General features: G+C 32.8%; 1 protein-coding gene and 1 pseudogene across 2 annotated transcripts; one reads left to right on the top strand and one right to left on the bottom strand.

Annotated features, from left to right (window-relative positions):
- Positions 1-7,377: 7,377 nt before the first annotated feature.
- Positions 7,378-12,239, bottom strand: LOC123195154 (cysteine-rich receptor-like protein kinase 19). Of its 2 annotated transcripts, XM_044608782.1 has the most exons (8): positions 10,692-12,239; positions 9,926-10,619; positions 9,383-9,538; positions 9,100-9,278; positions 8,409-8,619; positions 8,082-8,319; positions 7,851-8,001; positions 7,378-7,762 (listed from the first exon to the last, which is right to left on the bottom strand). In XM_044608782.1, the coding sequence occupies exons 1-8, from the start codon at positions 11,022-11,024 to the stop codon at positions 7,448-7,450; spliced, it is 2,277 nt and encodes a 758-aa protein (XP_044464717.1). In that variant the 5' UTR covers positions 11,025-12,239; the 3' UTR covers positions 7,378-7,447. The 2 variants fall into 2 exon arrangements, with proteins under 2 accessions (XP_044464717.1, XP_044464716.1); XM_044608781.1 differs by having other exon boundaries at positions 9,926-12,238.
- LOC123194964 overlaps positions 11,785-19,872 on the top strand; it is a 33,086-nt pseudogene continuing 24,998 nt past the window's right edge.

Raw genomic sequence — 19,872 nt, 5'->3', positions numbered from 1 at the left:
TAACCTATGTTAGCACACCGAGGTTTATAATGTGACAATAGTTAGCTTATAAACAAAGCATAAGTTTTACTGGCAGATAGTTTAATAGCCATGAATGTTGAAACGTTCCATTTACTGAGTTTTACTCATACGTTTCCTTTGTATGTTTTGCAAGTAAAAGTGAGTAACGGGGCAGGTGAGGATCTAATAGTCCAGCGAGCAATTGCACGAGGAGAGAAGGGCTTATGTCACCTCAGTATTAGCAGTCACATGTTTGTTATTATTATTAGTATTTTCAGATACATTGATGTAGTTATGTTATAATAGAGATTTTCAGATAAATAATATTTTATGAGTTTGACTTTTAAAGTGTTTTTATTGCATCACCTTTTTACACACTTTCTATTTATGATTATGTATTAAAGTTTTCAAATAGTCCAAATGTGCATGTTTCTTTTGGTATATCCCTATTAAAGATATGTATCTAAAGATGGGTTTTACAAGTCTGCCTCACCATCACTAAAAAGGATATGTGAAATGACTCTAATACTATCTATATCATTTTTAGTCCAATAGTCTAACCCACTACTAAGATGTTATTCATTTCAAACATACAGTCTATCAAGATTTTGTTTTTGAGCTTTACAACCCAAAACTTGTCTTGATAGTTTAAAGAGTTCATAGACTGTTTAACCAATATCCTCTTAGCATCCTTAAGCGATGTAGGATGTACACACAAATCAAACTTTATCCAGCAAAGAGCAGCAACATACGTAAAGCAAAACAAGGCATACTAGAATAAGCATAACACAAAGAAGACAGAACAAAAAAAACTGACAGAAAAATAAAACAGGTAGACAGAATAAACTAAAAGCAGAACAGAAAGACAAAACATAAGAACAGAGCAGAGAAAAAAATATAGAACTGAAAGACAGAAAACTGAAAGATAGAACAGTAAACAGCAGAAAAATCAAACACAAAGACACCCTCCCCCACACTTAAACCAAACATTGTCCTCAATGTTTAAACAAAATATATACTAATGAAAATTGAAATTTAAAAGAAAAAGGAAAGAAAACTTCTCTGGATTTAGGGAAAAGGAACAGTATTGCGAATTCTGGAGAGTTGCAGTTGATGAAGGATTCTTCAAATTTTGATAACAGCTCTAGTATAGGAGGCCTCTAATGGATGGATTTTGCTGTTCTTTGATGCTGTGAACTGGTTCTAACCATGGTGTTGTAGAATGAAGGAAAGGCTGCTAGGTTTTTATTTTAGGTGGAGAGAAATTGTGAAGCATAGGTTTGGCGAATATGGTCTCTGGAAGCAAATAAACCCAGCCTTATAATCACACTAAATTATATGGCCCCCTTGAATTTAAGAAAATATCAAAGTTGAAGTTGAACTTTTGACAGAAGCACATGACCCAGTTCCAAAATACCAAACTACAGATTCCTCCCCCGTAAACATTTACAAAAGGCTAATTAGGACCTACAGGAGGAAGAAGACGATTGAACAGTAACATTAAAATAAATCTAAGCGAAAATCATAAAATAATTGCTAATTAAATATCTAAAAATCCTAAAAATGAAATTTAAAACTAAAATTGGAACACATAAACCGAAATTAAAGCAAATGTCTAGAAAATTAAAATTGAAGCATTGATCAAAATATGATTGAAAGCTTGGGTTGTCTCCCAAGTAGCGCCTTTGTTTACGGTCGTCGGCTCGAAGTAATGCCTTCATCTATTTATCCGAGATCTTTCAGCTCCACTTCTCTGATGTTTTCAACTGGCATTCCTTTGTAAAACAGTTTGAGTCTACGGCCATTAACTTTAAATACTTTTGATGTCGTTAAGCTCTGAATCTGTACTGTATTTTTCAGCTCTCTGCACTCATTCATCTCTGTCACTGCATTCTGCACATCTGAAATTAATTTAAATTCATCTCTTTCTTTCAAAATATTTTTATTGTTAGCCACCTTTAACTCATCATCACCATCAAGTATATCCTGCGCTGGAGAATCAATTAAATCAATTGAATACACAGAAAAATCCACATCAGGATATTTCATAGCATCATAAATATTAAATTGGACAGTTTCACCATCAAACTCTATGGTCAGTGTGCCTTTGTGAACATCAATTTTCATTTTAGCTGTTTTCAGAAAAGATCTTCCTAGCAAAATAGGTGCAGATTGATTATTATTTTCCATGTCCAGAACATAAAAATCAACTGAAAAAATTAATTTATCATTAACTTGAACAAGAACATCTTCAATTAACCCTTTAGGATATACATTTGATTTATCAGCCAACTGAATAATTGCACTAGTTTTTTCTAAAGGTCCAAGATTAAGAGCAGAATAAATGGAATATGACATTACATTAATAGATGCTCCTAAATCTAACATGGCCTTTTCAATTTTTGTGCCTCCTATTGTGCAAGGGATACAAAACATACCTGGATCTTTGCATTTTTCAGGAAGATTTTTTCGAATTATAGCTGAAACATTTTCTCCTACCCTTATCTTTTCATACCTTTTGAGTTTTTGCTTCCTTTTCAATGTACACAACTCTTTCAAAAATTTAGCATAGCGAGGCACTTGTTTTATTGCATCAAACAGTGGAATATTGACTTCACACTTTCGAAAGGTGTCATATAAATCTGCATTGCGTTCGTACTTCAGTTTTAAAGCTTTAGAAAATGGAGGAACAGGTTTGTATTCGCTGAAAGAAGGATATTTACCTATCGCTACCTTTTCGGAAGGATTATTTTCTATTGTCACTTCCTCTCTGTTTTTTGCTTGTTGTGCTGGTACAGGTTATGCTTTAATCGGCATCTCCAGCTCCTTTCCACTTAGCATTATGGCACTAACATTCTCCTTTGGGTTCATCACAATTTGTGACGACAGTTTGCTTGAATTTTGTGCTTCTAGCCTACTATTGCAGTAGCCATCTGACTCATTTGATTTTCTATATTTTGAATGCTCATTCTGGTTTCGTGCTGAAATTTCACAGTGTTAGTAGCCAAAGTTTTAACAATATCTTCAAGAGATGTACCTGAATCAGAATTTTGAGTTGGTTGCTGCTGTCTAGGAATATAATGCTGCTGGTATGGCTGAAAATTATTTGAAGGTTGATTCCCATATGCATTCCCATAACAAAGATTAGGATGATCTCTCCAACCTGAGTTGTAGGTATTTGAATAAGGATTATAATTATGATTTCGCTGCTGCTGTCCTAAAAATCCACCTACTGCACTAGCATGTTCAGAGCAGTCATCTTGAAGTGTTGGGCACATATCAGTTGGATGTCCTCCTAATGAATAAATTCCGCAAACCTTTGCTGCCTCCATTTTTCTTACAGCCATTTGACGTACAAGAGTAGTTAGATCATCAAGTCGTCTTTCAAGAGAAGATACATTTACCTCATTAACACGTCGAGACAAATGGTCTAATCTATTCCCAAATTGTTGTGAATTCGATGTCATATTTGCAATTAAATTTCGGGCTGCTTTAGGTGTTTTGTCAGCCAATGCTCTACCACTTGCTGTATCAATCATATTTCTCTCATTTGATAGGAGTCCTTCATAGAAATATTGAATAAGTAGCTGGTCACTAATTTGGTGATGTGGGCAACTCGCACAGAGTTTTTTAAAGCACTCCCAGTATTCGTATAAAGACTCTCCACTCTGTTGCCTAATGCCACAAATTTCTTTCATTATGCTGGCTGCTTTTAATGCTGGAAAAAATTTCTGCAGAAATAGTCTTTTCATCTCATGCCAAGTGGTGATACTTCCAGCAGGTAGATAATACAACCAATCTTGCGCATCATCTTTCAAAGAAAATGGAAAAGCCCTCATCTTGATTTGTTCTTCGGTTACTCCATTGGTTTCATTTCGGTGCACACCACATGAAATTCTTTCAAATGTTTATGAGGATCTTCACCTGTAGAGCCACAAAAAAAAGATGGATTAGTCCAGATTTTAATTCGAAGGTAGTATTAACATCTAAATTTGGAAAACTAATGCAGTGTGGTTGTTGATTCAAATCTGGAGCAGCAAGCTCTCTTAAAGTCTGATTTTTAGCCATATTTTCCTCTGTTTCACAAGCAGATCTGTGTGCGTGCAGTCTCTTTTTTGCTTCTTTTCTCAGCTCTTTTGCAGTCTTTTCAATTTCTGGATCAAACTGTAAACTAGCTTGTTTCAAAGATCGTGTAACGAACATACAAATTAAAAAACTCCTCAGCAACGGCGCCAAAATTTGGTACGTGTTGTCGTTGACACCCAAATTTAAATCCTAAATTCCTATAACAAAAATATAGTAAAGGAAAGTAGGGATCGCTCCCTCGAAGAGCTTTGATTAGTACGTCGTCACGAATAAATCGAAATAAATAAATAAAATGGGGGTTTTGAAGTGAATGCAAATTATAATGAAAAACAATAAATAAAAATTTAGTAAAATAATCTAAAAGGAATAAATCAATTTAACAACCCTTAGTCTTCGGTCACATCTACCATTGGAACTACGATTGATCATCGAAACCAAAAATATCAAATTAATTATTCAAATATTCGTTGTGGTATTAAATTAACCTGTCCTTCCTTACGATTAGTTAACCAAAAACATGTATTTCAATTAACCCTTATTGATTAATAATTCGGATACGATCTTGAATTTAATTAAACAATAGCATTACTAATTAGAAGGACCAACGAAGCAAGACAACACAAACGTACGACGTTGCATTTAATCTAGTTGATTATTTTCCTAGGATTTATAGTTTCTGACGCAGTAAACAATAAACCTAATTGCCACTTCGATTAGATGGATTGAACAATTACGGATTCAACACCTAAACTAGCTGTAGATTATATTAATTGATAAACTAATTGCGCACCTTAGAAATCAATCAACACAATCATGAAAAATAATTCAGAAAGATAATCAATACTCAAATAATTAAAAAGATGCATTAAGAACAAAAATAAATCTCACAATCATTATAGTTCCATGGTTTCAGATCTCTTCAACCAAGAGAAATTATTCAGCCACTGTAGACTATATTTTGCTCTCTAATTCTCTAATTACAATAATTCCTCATTCTCAAATAAAAATAAAAGTATATATATTATCTCTCTACTAAAAATCTGGAAATTGAAAGTCAATCCTAATCTCCTAATCCAACCAAGCAAAGTGATACATATCTCTGCAAAAAGAAAGGAAAAGATATGTATCTTTAATGTAAATCCTTCCTCCAAAAATATCCTTCCTTATCTATCTCAGTTGGTCCTCTTTTCCAGCTGGTAATTATCCCTTTTCTAGGAAGCCAATCTTGATATTTAGTGGACTTTTGCAGCTAATCTGGATGTCTAGATTTTATTTCCGCATTCTGTTTTTGTCTTTCACGTGCCCACGCCTAGTCAGCATCACGAAATTTCCAGGTTTTTCGGTCTGCTCCAATTTTTTTTTCTATTCGGTCCAACTTACTCTAAAAATTCTTAAAGCTTCCTAAATGCAAAAAGATAAGTAATTCCATTAGATTGAATTAAATTTCCACACAACATAAGGGAATTATAAATCGAAATAATAACAATTAATGGCGCTATCAAAAATCATGACGGATAGTGTGTCCAAACCATGATGAATGACTGTACATAAGGTAGAATTATGATATTACCTCTTGGAAGTTCATAGGTTGAAAAGGTTAAGTATGGAGTATGATGCACACTCATGCACCCAACCGTGCATGTTAGTATGAAAGTCATGGTGAGTTATGAACGAGGAAAAGAACCGTGCGTAGAGAAAAGAAAAGATGTGTCCATGCATGTGAACATGCATGCTTATATATAGTATGTGAAAGATATATGTTCGTGAAGGACTAGTTGTACATTGAGAGATAGATGCACACCCATATGCCCAATAATGTATGCCCATGCATAATGTTAAACCGTAAAAGTTAAGGGAATTTGTCAAGTGTTTAATGGTTTGTACCAAAAGATAGTATAGACGTTCTAGGTACACATAAGTGCCAAATGTGCCCAAGTAGAGAGATAGTATGAGTGCATGATTTTGAGTATAGAGAAAGCTAAGATGAGTTTATGATGATTATGTGGCTCGAGATGCATACATACTAGACATATCTTAGAATCATTACAATAGAGCATCGTGAGTTTATACTTCTTACACTACTTGCAGTAGGGCACATTCGTGATAAGGTACCTTGCTCATAGTAGAGCCCAATTACAGTTTGATAGTCTATAATGGTGTAGGCGATAGAATACATAATGAATGCTCACATGCTTAATATGTCAAATCCTTGTATTGATCCATTCTAATTGGTTTAGTATACAACTCCAGTTACAACTATACAGTGCTTTCACCTAAGTGATAATGTTGTTACACCAGTTTGGGATATGAAATTATTCTTTAGTGACTAAGTGGAACCCAATTAGTCTTGAGAGTTATGTTATAAAGTCTAAAGGTTTCCAAGTTTATAGTTATGAGCAATGGGACCCATGTCATCATAGGGGGAGTTTAGCGAAAAACTCTTAATGATTGAGTAATGGTTGGTCAAGCTAAGGGTATTTTGAGGATTTTATATAAGTTAGTAAAGTCCTTTATTTATTGAGCAATATTCTACTTGCTCCTCTACTTTTAATGTGTGCTAGTATAAATGATCTTAGCGACTATGAGATGAGTGATAGTCAACAAGCATAGAGCATTAGAGGGGCATTTCAGTTATTCATATTTTATGTCGCGCCAACTTATGTACTTGGACTTGAGTCATTATGTTTATTATATTGCTACACAATAAGGTTTTATAGTTTTATTGGTTGTGTTTTTAGTATATTGACATCCTTTGTTCACTTCTGTATAGTTTTTAACTAAGAAGGTATTTTTATAATTTCTATATGATTGTTGAATGTTTAATGAATAAGATTATTTAAGTGAATGCATGCTCTTATAACCTAATTTGGCGAGATCTTCCTTTGAAGGGCAGTAGTTCTAAAGGTAGGTGTCACAGTTTTTGTTGTAACTATCTATCTTGATTGGTGAAAGGAGAATACTCGTCATCGATGAAGACATGAATTGATGGTAGGATGTAGCTAGCAAAGAAAGGAGAACCATCAACAAATAAGAATGGACAACAGTAAAAAAATGAGTAAGAGTTACAGATGTCTCATGCAATGTTGATCAAAAGGAGAGTAGAAGCGCTATAAACAGTCATAGAAGGAAAAGGCATAAAAAAATGTAGAGAAACAATGCCTAAGTGAGTCCCCGGAAGGAAAGGTTACCAAAAATATAATTGTGCCAACTGAAATAGAATCTTAATCCTATGATAATTGAATAAACGAATTACAATTGATTATATTTAATATAAAAAATAATAAATAATGGTTCAAAATCATATATTTCATTTAACAAGAGCTGCACATAATAATCAAACTCAATAGCTACATTATGTAATTCATCGTGCTGCCAAATTTGTAATTGTTACATCATTCTTTGATGAAGTGCTCGCTGAGCAACCTTCAAATTGCACTATAGGCTTATTTTGTTCATCTCTTTTTGAGAAAGCAGGTTTCTTGGGAATCATCATATCTATGGTTTCAGTTTTGAGCATAGTGAAAATTTCTAACATGGATGGTCTATCAATTGGGTTTTCCTGGACACATAAGAGAGCAATATGCAAGCATCTAATTAATTTACATGACGAAGATGTATCATCCAGTGATTTATCCATAAATTCCATAGCTTTACCATTAATCCACAGCTCATATGCCTGAAAAGTTTCAAGTAATCTCTTTTTAGTGCTAAAGATTTAGTAGATTTTCACCTGAAATCAATAACTCTCAAAGAAATGAACTTACATAGTCTGCAAGGGTCAAACTTTCATTCGGACCATATAAAAGAGAAATTTTTTTGCCACTTATGACTTGCAAAAGTAGAACCCCAAAACTATAAACATCAGATTTTGTTGAGTATATGCCTCTTCTAATATATTCAGGAGGAACATAACCACTGCATTGGAGTATTAAAAGACAATTAAAACAAGAAAAATATTGAGAAAATAATATAGCATTAAGAGTATAGGAACTTACATAGTTCCGGCAATACGTTTTGTGTTTACTTCAGGATCATCTTTCGTAAATATTCTAGCCATACCAAAATCGGATATTTTTGCCTTCATATCTCCATCCAATAAGACATTGCTAAGTTTTATATCTCGATGAATAACAGTCAATCTGGAATATTCTTGGAGATATACAAGCCCTTGAGTAATCCCTTCAATAATCTGAGCACGTTTTTCCCAATCCAAAATATATAATCGAATAGGGTCTGTATGATTAATGTAAACATGAGCAGTCAATTTTTGACGCAACGAAATGACTAAAACAAACTCATAAAATTGCAAATAAAATTCTGACCAAAAAGGTAATAGTCCAAGCTTTTGTTCTGCATGTATTCATAGACAAGTATCTTTTCTTCTTTGTCAATGCAAAAACCCAAAACTCGAACAAGATTTACATGTTGAAGTCTCGCTGTAAGCGTAACCTCATTCTTGAATTCTTCATATCCTTGAGATGAGGATTGCGCAAGTTTCTTCACAGCTATTTCCTGTCCATTTGGTAGTATACCCTGGCAAAATAAAAAAGCATAACTCTAGCTTTTTATATTTGTTAAAAGTAAAATTTAAACTATGCCCTGCAATCCAAAAAGCCAGCTCAACAATCTTCCTCTATTGCATATTAGATGAAACCTCCCTCAAGTGGGCTTTCGGAGGATGGGAGGTTGGAGCATGTAGACCGGAACATGATAAAACCTCCTCTCAATAAAACCTTCACGATGAGATTTTATCAAAGTTGGAGCATATGGACCAATATTTTCCAATGGATTTGGTTTGAACTGTTCTAAAACACTGGGCTCTTGATAACATTTGTTAAGGTCTTCGGCTTAAAAAGTGTTACGAGATCTCTTCTAACCAAAAAGCTGACTCAAGGCTAAGGTTTCCCTTACTAGTTATGTCTAACCTTTTTTCCCAATATGAAAGAACTAAAATATTAAATCTTGTGATTCTTAATATGATAACAATCATAATACTTAAGCTATTAATTGTACCTTGTAAACAGGGCCATAGCCACCCTGTCCAAGCTTTCTTTTTATTGAGAATCCGTTGGTAGCTGCCTCAATATCAGCCAAAGTATATTCTACCAGATCTGGAATATTGCTATTAAAATCTCCACCTGCAACTCCTGTATTTTCTCTATCTTTGGGTTGTTCAGCGGAGTCCACTGTCCCTGTCAACCAATATAAACCAAAAATTATAAAAGAAACAGAAAAATAAAAACTTGTAATAAGCATAATAATTTTATTATCAAACAAATGGAAGTGAAAAGCTAACCTTTTAATATGAGTTTTCTGCAGAAAAATATTGCAAATATTCCTACTAGAAGAATAACAGCTGCGGTAGTCGGCAAAAGGATTGCTAACAAACTTCTCTTGTTTTCCCCCTTTTTGTAATCTTCTTGGCCCGAAGAATTATTTATATGCACCTCCGCTGGAAAGTGCTTAGTATGTTATTAACGGTAAGCTTATACATGTTTTTAAGAAAAAAATCAAGCAAGAGGAAGCCAAAATATAGTTTTTCATTCCTCAAACGTATATATATAAAGTTACAGAAGGAAGGAACTAACTGTTGCAACCACTAGTGCTAATCAACTACATAATCATGTGCTGATTTTGCGTTAATTTTAAACTCTACCACAAGTTACATTTCACTATAGAATTATGTTAATTTCTGCTAAATATTAATTTCATCTGCTTTACATTTTAACTAAAACAAAAAGGTTAAAATATGTTTGCTATTGTGACAACAAAAATGTCACAGCCTTAACATTAACTAAATCAAAGAGAATAAAAAGAGTGAAGTTTTAATTGTACTTACCTGCAGCTTTAGAAAGTACCCAATTGTCATCGTAGGAAACCTCCCACACATAGTACCCAAGAAGCTTCTTCTCTTGGGCATAAACAACCTTAGATCTAACAGCATCAACATCATCAAATCCAATCCAGGTTGTTCCATCTGTCCAATAATTAACAACATAAGATGAGTTGTACACAAGATGATGATCCGGACCAGATCTCTTGGTGTAATTTTTTATTTCTTTATAAGTCAAAAATCCAGTTTCTGTAATAGCTGGTCCCTTTGCTGCTGCTCCCATGGAATTGTTCATAGGGTTCTCAAGCGTCCATGCAAAGCCGTATAAAGGCAAAGCCAGAACCAATTTATTGGCTGATAATCCTCCCAGATTAATCCAATCACTTATACCATAATCCGTATTAGTATAACTGCTGGGGTCAAGCAAAGCTGCATGAGCACCCGTGAAGTTGCTCGAGAGAGGTTGAGTGTAATTACTAGACACAACATGGACCCAATTCAAATTCTGTTGTATCACCTGCACGGGGTAACTTTGACCTGCAGATAATGTTGTATATTTAACTTTTGCTGTTAAGATCAATTTCGAATAGTTTGAGCTTTTTGCCTCTAAATCAATCTCAGCTCTCCACTCTTGAAAAAGAACTCCGACGTTGAACATATCAGTGCTTGTGTTTGGATACTGCCAACCAAAGTCGAGGCCCTGAAAACCGTAAAATCTTGCTATTTTTATTGAGGAATTGATAAAGGCTTTTCTGTGAGAAGAATCGCTCACCATTGAAGAAAAGGTTGCATAATTTCCATTTTCACCACCGATAGATAGCAGTGTGGTGACTGATGAGTTCTTTCGTTTAACAGTCCGAATGAAGGTGGAAAAATTATCTTCATCAGCTGGTGACAAAGAGAGTTGATAGGACGTGGAATTTACACCAACATACGCACAAATAATATGAGTGAAGAGACCAAAATTTACGTCGGAGATGGGGAACTCATTTGATGGACGGTAATAGCCAATCCTGATCCAATTTGTTTGCGCTATTGAAGGGGGCAAATATCGTATAGAGAGGAAAGTACAGACACAAACAATAAACATAATCTTGGGCACCATTTGAAATGCTGCTGGAAGCCCAAGTTTGGGTATATTACCTATTACCTCTTCTATGTTACATGTGTACGCTAATGATCAAGTGGAGAAGAAGGCTGTGGAAAATTTGCTGCCGGAAATGGAGGGCAAGAAAATGCAATTTGGTGGGGATGTTGGGTTAATATTAAAAAAAAATAAAGCACGGAAATCGAGGGCAAGAACATGCAATTTGGTGGGGCTATGGGGTTAAGCAATAAATAATATAACTTGACTCGGCCACCGACCTTGACTTCGTGCCCGCGGGAACCAAACTTATGGCGTTCTAAGCAATCTTGTAATTTAATTATGGCTAAGGAGCTTATTCCCACCCAAGGATAGATGCTCTTGCAAACTTTCCCCCGCTAATTTTTTAAAACTCAAAATCCTACCCATCGAACGATAAACTTTGACACTCTCTTTTTCAATAAGAAGGGTATTTAAGTAAAAATGCCCTTTTACCTTTCGTTTACTCTTCAAAGTTCAAACCATTGGTAGCTAGCACAGGACTTTCTTCAAACGCCTGCTGTGCATTCGTTCAACCAACTTCACAGAACACACCGGCAACAGCTTTCAGCCAAAATTCAAATACAAAATACACAATACTCCAAAACCTCCACAAAACAAAAACAATTACACTGCTTCCGATCAACTCACATAACAAACTCAACCCACAAAAATCACCAAGTGCAGCAACAAGAAATGCTCAAAAGAGAAAGGTGGAGATGACGAGATGAACAAACCGGTGATGACGGAGTTTCAGCGATGGCAGATGACGGTGAAGATGGCACGACGGACCACCGGCGATAGCACAACGTGCAAGAGTAGTGGCGCACAGTGAAGACGTGGAGGATCTGCAACGAAATCCACGAGAGGAGCAAGTTTTCTGGTGAAGAGAATGATGGATTTAGGTTGCAGATGTTGGACGGAAAATGGTCATCGGCGATTGGCGTCCGGAATTCGGCAGAGGCACGGGCAGATGCTGGATGAAAACCAATAATTTCAACTAACAGAAAACCATTCCATCTGGAAATCAGTAACCTCTAATACTTTTAGATCTAAGATGTATGAAAAAATTCTGAGCCTAGTTGAATCAAATCGATTCCAAGTCCTTTAAACACTGGAAAAAGTTTAGCAAAAACACAAAGCTGGACGGGTACAAGTAAAAAATCAAAACCACAAACTACTGAGTAAACTAAAAGGGCATTTTTACTTAAATGCCCTTCTTGCAATCAGAAACTACTGAAGTTAATAGTTAATGGGTAGGCATTTGAGTTTTCAAAAAGTAGATAAAAGTTTGAGAGAAAATCAAACCATGTGTGGGAATAAGTCCTCTAGCCTTTATTTATAAATTAATGTTTTGGAAACCCCAAATAGACTACCAATCGTCCAAAGAACCACTTTGATTTTGAATAATAATTGGTTTTTAATGTTTTTGTATATTGATTATGAATGAATTTATATCTAATGTATGAGTATAAAATACAATAATAGATTTGATTTTCTATTACATATCGTTACAATAAAAAAAAATATCGTGGGATAATAAAAAATATTAAATATCAAGAATATTCATACAATCAATCTCAATCTTTAACTTATCAAGAATATTTACACAATCAATATTAATTTTCAACCCTCTCGATTAAGTTGATGTATAGATATCACTTATATCTAGCTTGTCTAAAAATCTTAAGAGTAATCAATTTGAAATTGTTTTGGTAAGAATATCAATCAATTGATCTTCAAACTAATCTTATGTAGTTACAAGAACATTTTAAATCTAATTTCTCATTTATGAAGAATTTGTTCACTTCAACATGTTTAATATAATCATGTTGTACTAATGTGCAATGTCACATGCAATTTTATTATTATAATACAACTGAATCAGATGTCTAGACGAATAACCAAAATCTTGCAATAGGAGTTGTTGTCATAACATTTCACAAAGTCTAACAGACATACCCCTAAACTTAACATCAGTATTGGATCGGGCAACAACATATTGTTTCTTACTTCTCCATATAACCAAATTACCACCCACTAAGGAAAAGTAACTTGAAGTGGATCATCTATTATTAACTAGTCCTACCTAGCCAACACATGTATATACCTTTATGCTTTGAAATTTTGTATTATTTGTGAATAAAATTTCTTTTCCAAAAGTAGACATCAGATATCTCAAAATGTTCACGACTGCATTCATCTGTTGCTCCTTAAGAACATGCATATATTAATTAACAACACTAAATGAATACACTAAATATGGTCTTGTGTGTGACGGATACATCAATTTCTATAAGTCTTTGGTATTTGTTTTTCTTAGTAGGAACTTGACTAGGTTAAATGCTCAACTTCAAACCTTCTTCTGTTGGCATATCAACCAGTTAACGTCCTAACATCCCTTTTTTTTTTTTTAAGAGATATACAGTGGACTTTCTTTGGGATAAATAAATTCCTTTATTTGATTAAGAAATTTCAATGCCAAGATAATACCTCAAAGAACCTAACTCCATTTCAAATTCTCTAGATAAGTGTCTTTGTAGAGTCTCTCTTTCTTCTGGATCATCTTTTGTGACGACCATATCATACACATATACAATGAGTGTAGTGATCTTACCATTTTGTTTATTTAGGAATAGAGTTTGATCTAAGTTATTTTGATGATAACCAAAGTTTACCATTGACCTTGTGAACCTTCCAAACCAAAATTTATGAGAATATTTCAACCTGAAGAATTACTTCTTTAATCTACATATCATTTAACTATGATTTTCTAGTACCATCCATGCATCTTGGTGAGAGATCCGTGTAAACTTCCCCAGATAATTCTCCAAGTAGAAAAACATTCTTTACATCGAATTGTTGTAATGGTTAATTCAAGTTTGTAGCCAATGATAACAATACTTGAACTATGTTAAGGTTTGCAACATGGCAAATATTTCTGTGTAATCTATCATATAAGTTTAGATGTACTCTTTTGCCACCAACCTTGCTTTGAAGCATTCACTCATCTTAGTTACTTTGTACTTTATAGTGTAAATCCACCCCCTATTGGTTTCTTCTCAAGTGGGCAATCAACCAATTCCCATGTTTCATTTTTTTGTGAGGATCTCATCTACTCATTTGTTGTCTTTTTTAACCTATGATCAACAAAGGTTTCATGCACAATGTTAGGAATATCTATAATAGATAATTGATTTACAAATGACTTATTTGATTATAACAATTGGTGATATGACACAAAATTACTTATAAGATATTTAACTTTCCTAGAGAGGCCAACTTCAAATATAGGTTTAAGAATATCTCTATTATGGCATTGTGATAGCTGTCTTCTGGATGACTTAGGTAAACACCCTCCATTAGTGATTGGTTTGGTGTATCTATGAGTGATTTTGACTGCAACAACTTAACACTTGTTGGTGGTGCATCTATGTTTGTAGAATGATTATTAACCTCTTTGATTATTTGAAGTTATACCATCCTCATCCAAGATACACATATCTTGCTTGTTCAAGGTACTTGTATCTTCCTTAAAGATGTGACGTCTTTCATATTCTTGAGTTTGAATTTCTCTATGATGTTCCTTATGAAGTTTAGGCTCAGACAAAAAATAAACCAAATCTTCATGAAATATTACATCCATCATGATAACCTTCGATGAATTCAACAATGATAACACCAATAACCCTTTTGTAGCATAGCATACCCAAGAAAAACACATTGTAATGCTCTAGAAGCTAACTTATTTTCTTGATGCTTGTGAAAGTGAACAAATGCTACATAACCAAAAACATGAGGAGGTAAATTTGGAACATATAAGGCAACCAATGTACCGATGAGGGTCTAGAATGGTGTGCAAAATCAAGAGAGTTGGTACATACATGATTAACTAAGTATGTTGTGAAAGTAAATGCTTATCCCCAATATGATAAAGATATATGAGTTTCAATTAATGAAGCTCAAACAACTTCTAACAAATGTTAATTTTTTTTTGCTTAACCACTCTATTTTGTAAAGGTGTGTTAGAACAAACGGTGTACTAAATTATCTCATGTTTTTCAAGTTATTGTTGAAAATTAGAACTTTGATATTCTTCGTCATTATCATTGTGGATAACCTATATCTTTGTATTGTACTAATTCATAACCATTTAATGAAACCTTTGAAACAACAAATTCACTTCTCCTTTTGTTTTCATTAAACATAGTTATGTTATCTTAATATAATCATCAATAAAAGTAACAAACCATATGAATCCTCTTAAGGTTGGAACTTTTGAGGGACCTCAAACATTAGAGTAAATAGCCATAAATTAGCACAAATTTTCATTCAAACTTAAAGAAAGAGAAGTACTATAACTTTTTGCATGTTTACATATATTACAATGAAAAAGAGAAAGATTGTATTTGGAATACATACTCATAAATAATTTCTTCATATATTCGAATGAAGCATGTCCCAGACAACGATACAACAACCATATCTCAAACTTCATTTTCTTCTCTTTAGTATGAGCTACAATTAAAGTTTGATGAACTTTTTTTGAATCATTTGAATTCAAATCCAAGTAGTACAACTTCCCTTGCTTAACACCATGCCTAATTGTTTATCATGTATAAATGTCCTTAATCACACAAAAATTAGGCCAAAAAATAATGACACGAGATAAGACTTCTATTTATTGAGAAACTGACATAAGGTTATAATCTAAAGATAACAAAATTAAAATGGATTTTAAATTTAAAGTATTGGTGAAGGTTTAAGAATTATTTCCCAATAATTGGGGTATTGTTTCCATTGATAGTGGAAACAATTTCTTTGAAAAGATGGTTAAGATGTGAGATATGTTTAGAATCAACTATCATATAATCTATAGCACAAAAATCAATTATCCTTGTATTATTAGATACAGGTACAGACATACTGATAACCATATACCTTTGTTCCTTGTAGTTGTGACTACTAATTTCCATGACTTTGGATTTGAACTCAACACTAATTCTTGGTAGATGCTCTTCAACAACTTTAAGGTATTACCAAGCTCTAATACCAACTTTGATTTTGAATAACAAATGCTTTTTTATGTTTTTATATATTGGTTATGAATAAATTTACATCTAATTATAAGTACAAACATAAACATAGATTTGATTTAAAATCGATAATTTCCTAAACCATCTTGTTATAATAAAAAAAATCATCAGATAATAAGCAAAAATATATATTAAGAATATTCATATAATAAATCTCAATTCTCAACATGATGGGAATATTCACACAATCAATCTTGATCTTTAACAAATTCTAATACAATTATCAACAGAAAATGGAGAAAAGTTTTAATATGAAGAAAAAATATCACAAAATGGTGTAAAAATTGTTTCATTGTCTTTATTTTATGACACACTCACACCCCTCTCTATGACATACCATTTAATATGGTTTTATATGAAAACTCTAGCTAGCAGATATTTGGCATGTGTACTTGTAGGTTGTATGTCCACAGTAGGTTACACATGTTCTTCATGCATATCGTCCTTGTTTAACTACATGTTTCTCTTATTGACTGCTTGTTGATCACTGTAGTTAATTAAGTCTAATAAGGAGTTTTTTTTTGCTAGTCATGTGGTTCATACCAATATAGATCTCATTATAAAAGTCCACATCTTAAATTTGTACATCCTAAATTTGGATAACCTCTTTCAAAGTTCAGGTCACTATTATACAACAATTGATTTTTAAGTGTTTAAGTTGGGTATAGATATAACAGTGTGAGAAAAAGTCTTGCCCTTGAGTTAGCTTTTGGAATGGAAGAGTTTTTTTAACACTTGTGGCCTAACAATTCAATAGGCCAATATTTTTATGGCAATTATTCTAATCATTCCTGTTTTCGTGGGTAAATTATAAAAAGTAAATTATATTTTCCCACCTAAGGTTTATTCCGAAAACATTCTCCACCATTTGGTGACATAAATTACACTTCCCCACTTAAAATCAAACTCCGTTAATAGAAAATCTAGAGTAAAAAGGGTAAATCATCAATTTAAATTCCTAAAATTTGAAAAACAAAAATCATTTTCCTTTTCTTTCTTTCTTCCTTTCCTTTTTTTCCTTTTCTCCCTTTTTTTTTTTACAACCATCCAACATATAGGTGTAAGTCAAGTTGTTCATAATCAACTTAGGTTGGCGTTGGCTCAATTAATTTTGAGTCAAGCTCTAGCTTGAGCCAAGCTTGAGTTAATGTATAATCGGCTCAATGAGCTCACGAGCTCACAACCTAGCTAAAGTAAAATATCAGTAAACCTCCAAAAGTTTTAAATATCAATTTACCCTCTTGAGATTTTGTTTCTTAACTTTAAAAAATAAGAGGTAATTAATAAATAAATAAGTTATGTGGTTTAAAGTAGTATTTTGAAAAAATGGGAGGTTGAAATAAATTTGTGAGTTGAGCTCGAGTTAATCAATCATGTCTCAAGCTTATGCTCAAGTGTAGATCTCTTGAACTCGATAATTTTGAACTTGAGCTCGAGCTTAAGTTTTACCATAAGTTAAACAAGTTGAACTCAAGCCAAACACTACTTGGCTTGATTACACCCCTAACCCAACACAACAATCAAAGCCAACAACTAATGGTTGATTCATTCAAGTGCATGTTTTGTAACTAAACAAAATGCATGTGAACATTCACACCCACCTAATTCATCTCACAAGTTTCATGACCATTCATGCCTAGTTGATATGCCTCTTGCACGTGAACATTCATACCTAGTCAATATGCCCCTTTCACATGAACATTCATACTCAATTGATGTGCCCCTTATCATTATGTCCTCTCCTTTTTCCTTTGTAAGTGTCATGACCTAAACCAATTACCCATCTTAACCTATACTCCATCACAAACCACCATCTTTATTTTGTTGACCTCTATATCTCTTCCATCACCTTTATCTCTTCCCATCATTATTGGCCTCCCATCCTACCCAATTGTAAGCCAAGATCAAGCCACTATAGCCATCCTACTTGTCTTCATCAAAGCATTAATAACAACCACAAATATTTTTTTTTCAACTCTTTTATTCTTTATGATTTATTATGTCTTTAAAATTGGTGGATGTGTTATATATTTAATGGTTTTCCACCATGTGGAAACAATAAATGCTTGGGGATGCATGATGGGAAGTGAGCATTTATTGCTTCGTGTTGCCATTTATGACCTTGAAACAATATGTTTATTGCTTTGGGTGACTTCTATCTCTTGGGTTGTGGAAAATCCCACTATAAATATCCCACACATTTTGTGTAATGGAGAACATATTCACCTAAAAAGGTTATATACACATTTTCTATTTGCCTTTCCACTTTTCTTATTTCATTATACTTAGATTTCTTTCTATCATATTTATAATATATTATCGGCATCATCAACTTAGGTATATTACAATATCACTAATATTTAAATTATATCATTATCCCATTTGTATAATGCAAATATGAATATTTCAAATATGATATTATCCTATTTGCAAAATACAAACTATGAATGTTTCGATTATTATTATTTTGTTTAATTTTTATATTATATTTATTCTCCCATTTGCAAAAAGCAAATTGTGGTTATCAATATTTATGCTATTTTTATAACTATTTCACATTTGTAAATACAAATTATAATTGTATCTCACTTTTAACTTGAAATTTGAAAAATTATGAAAAATATGGACCCAGAGTCTTAAATATAATCAAAACTAAGATTTTAAATGCTATAATTTAAAACTCCATGTTCTAAATATTAATTACAAAGCTAAAGTTTTGTGAATTTGAGATAAATATGAACCTGGAATTCTAACACAACAATTTTTGCTTTTTTAAATTATACATTTCTCATCATAACATTAATTTTGTTATTTTTATTTAGATATAGCTTGTGGAAATGTCGAATCTTATAAAATTTTAATATGTTGCTTAATTAAAGGCTTCGAAAGAGCCATAATTCTATTGGAAAATAAGACTAACTTAAACATTAATGATGTTTAATATTCAAGTATATAAGAAGAAATTTACTTAGTTTTAAAGATATAAGATGCCATTTTTAGTATATTGAAGCCATGAGTGAAAATAACATAGAATTCCTTTGTATAACTTATAATGGATCTGGTTAAAGGTGTGTACTAGAAAATTGTTGCTTGATCATTTGGATTGTATTATACAATCATAAAGGCAATTGAAACTTATGTTGTATCAAACCAAAAGTTCTTAAATTCAAAGATATTTATGTTTTGGCATAACCATCTAGGTCACCTAGGATTTATAATGATGCATATGATTATGAAAAATTTGCATAGATGTGCATTAAATAATCATGAAATTCTATTGTCCAGTGAGAAATTATGTATCACTTGTTTAAAAGGTAAATCAATAATAAGACAATCTCCCTCCAAGATTGGAATTGAATCTCCATTATTCCTATATAAAATTCAAAAGGATATATGTATATCCATTCATCCATCAAGTGGGTTATTTTATTGTTTTATGATTTTAATTGATTCATTGGCAGAATGGTCTTATGTTTGTTTATTACCAATTCTTCCCTTTGTTAAACTGTTAACACAAATTATAAAATTGAAGGCAAATTTCTTAGATTATCTGATCAAGTCAATATGACTAGGCAATATTGGTGAATTTACATCCAAAACATTTGATGATTATTGCATGTCCATAGGGATTGATGTTGAGTATCCAATCCTGCATGTCTATACTAAAAATGGATTACTTGAGTCATTTATCAAATAAGTTTAGATAATTACACGTACTTTATAACTAAGAATTC

Source organism: Mangifera indica, chromosome 13 (assembly GCF_011075055.1).
Source record: "Mangifera indica cultivar Alphonso chromosome 13, CATAS_Mindica_2.1, whole genome shotgun sequence".
Lineage (NCBI taxonomy): Eukaryota > Viridiplantae > Streptophyta > Magnoliopsida > Sapindales > Anacardiaceae > Mangifera > Mangifera indica.
This window is presented reverse-complemented; position numbering and strand designations above follow the sequence as displayed.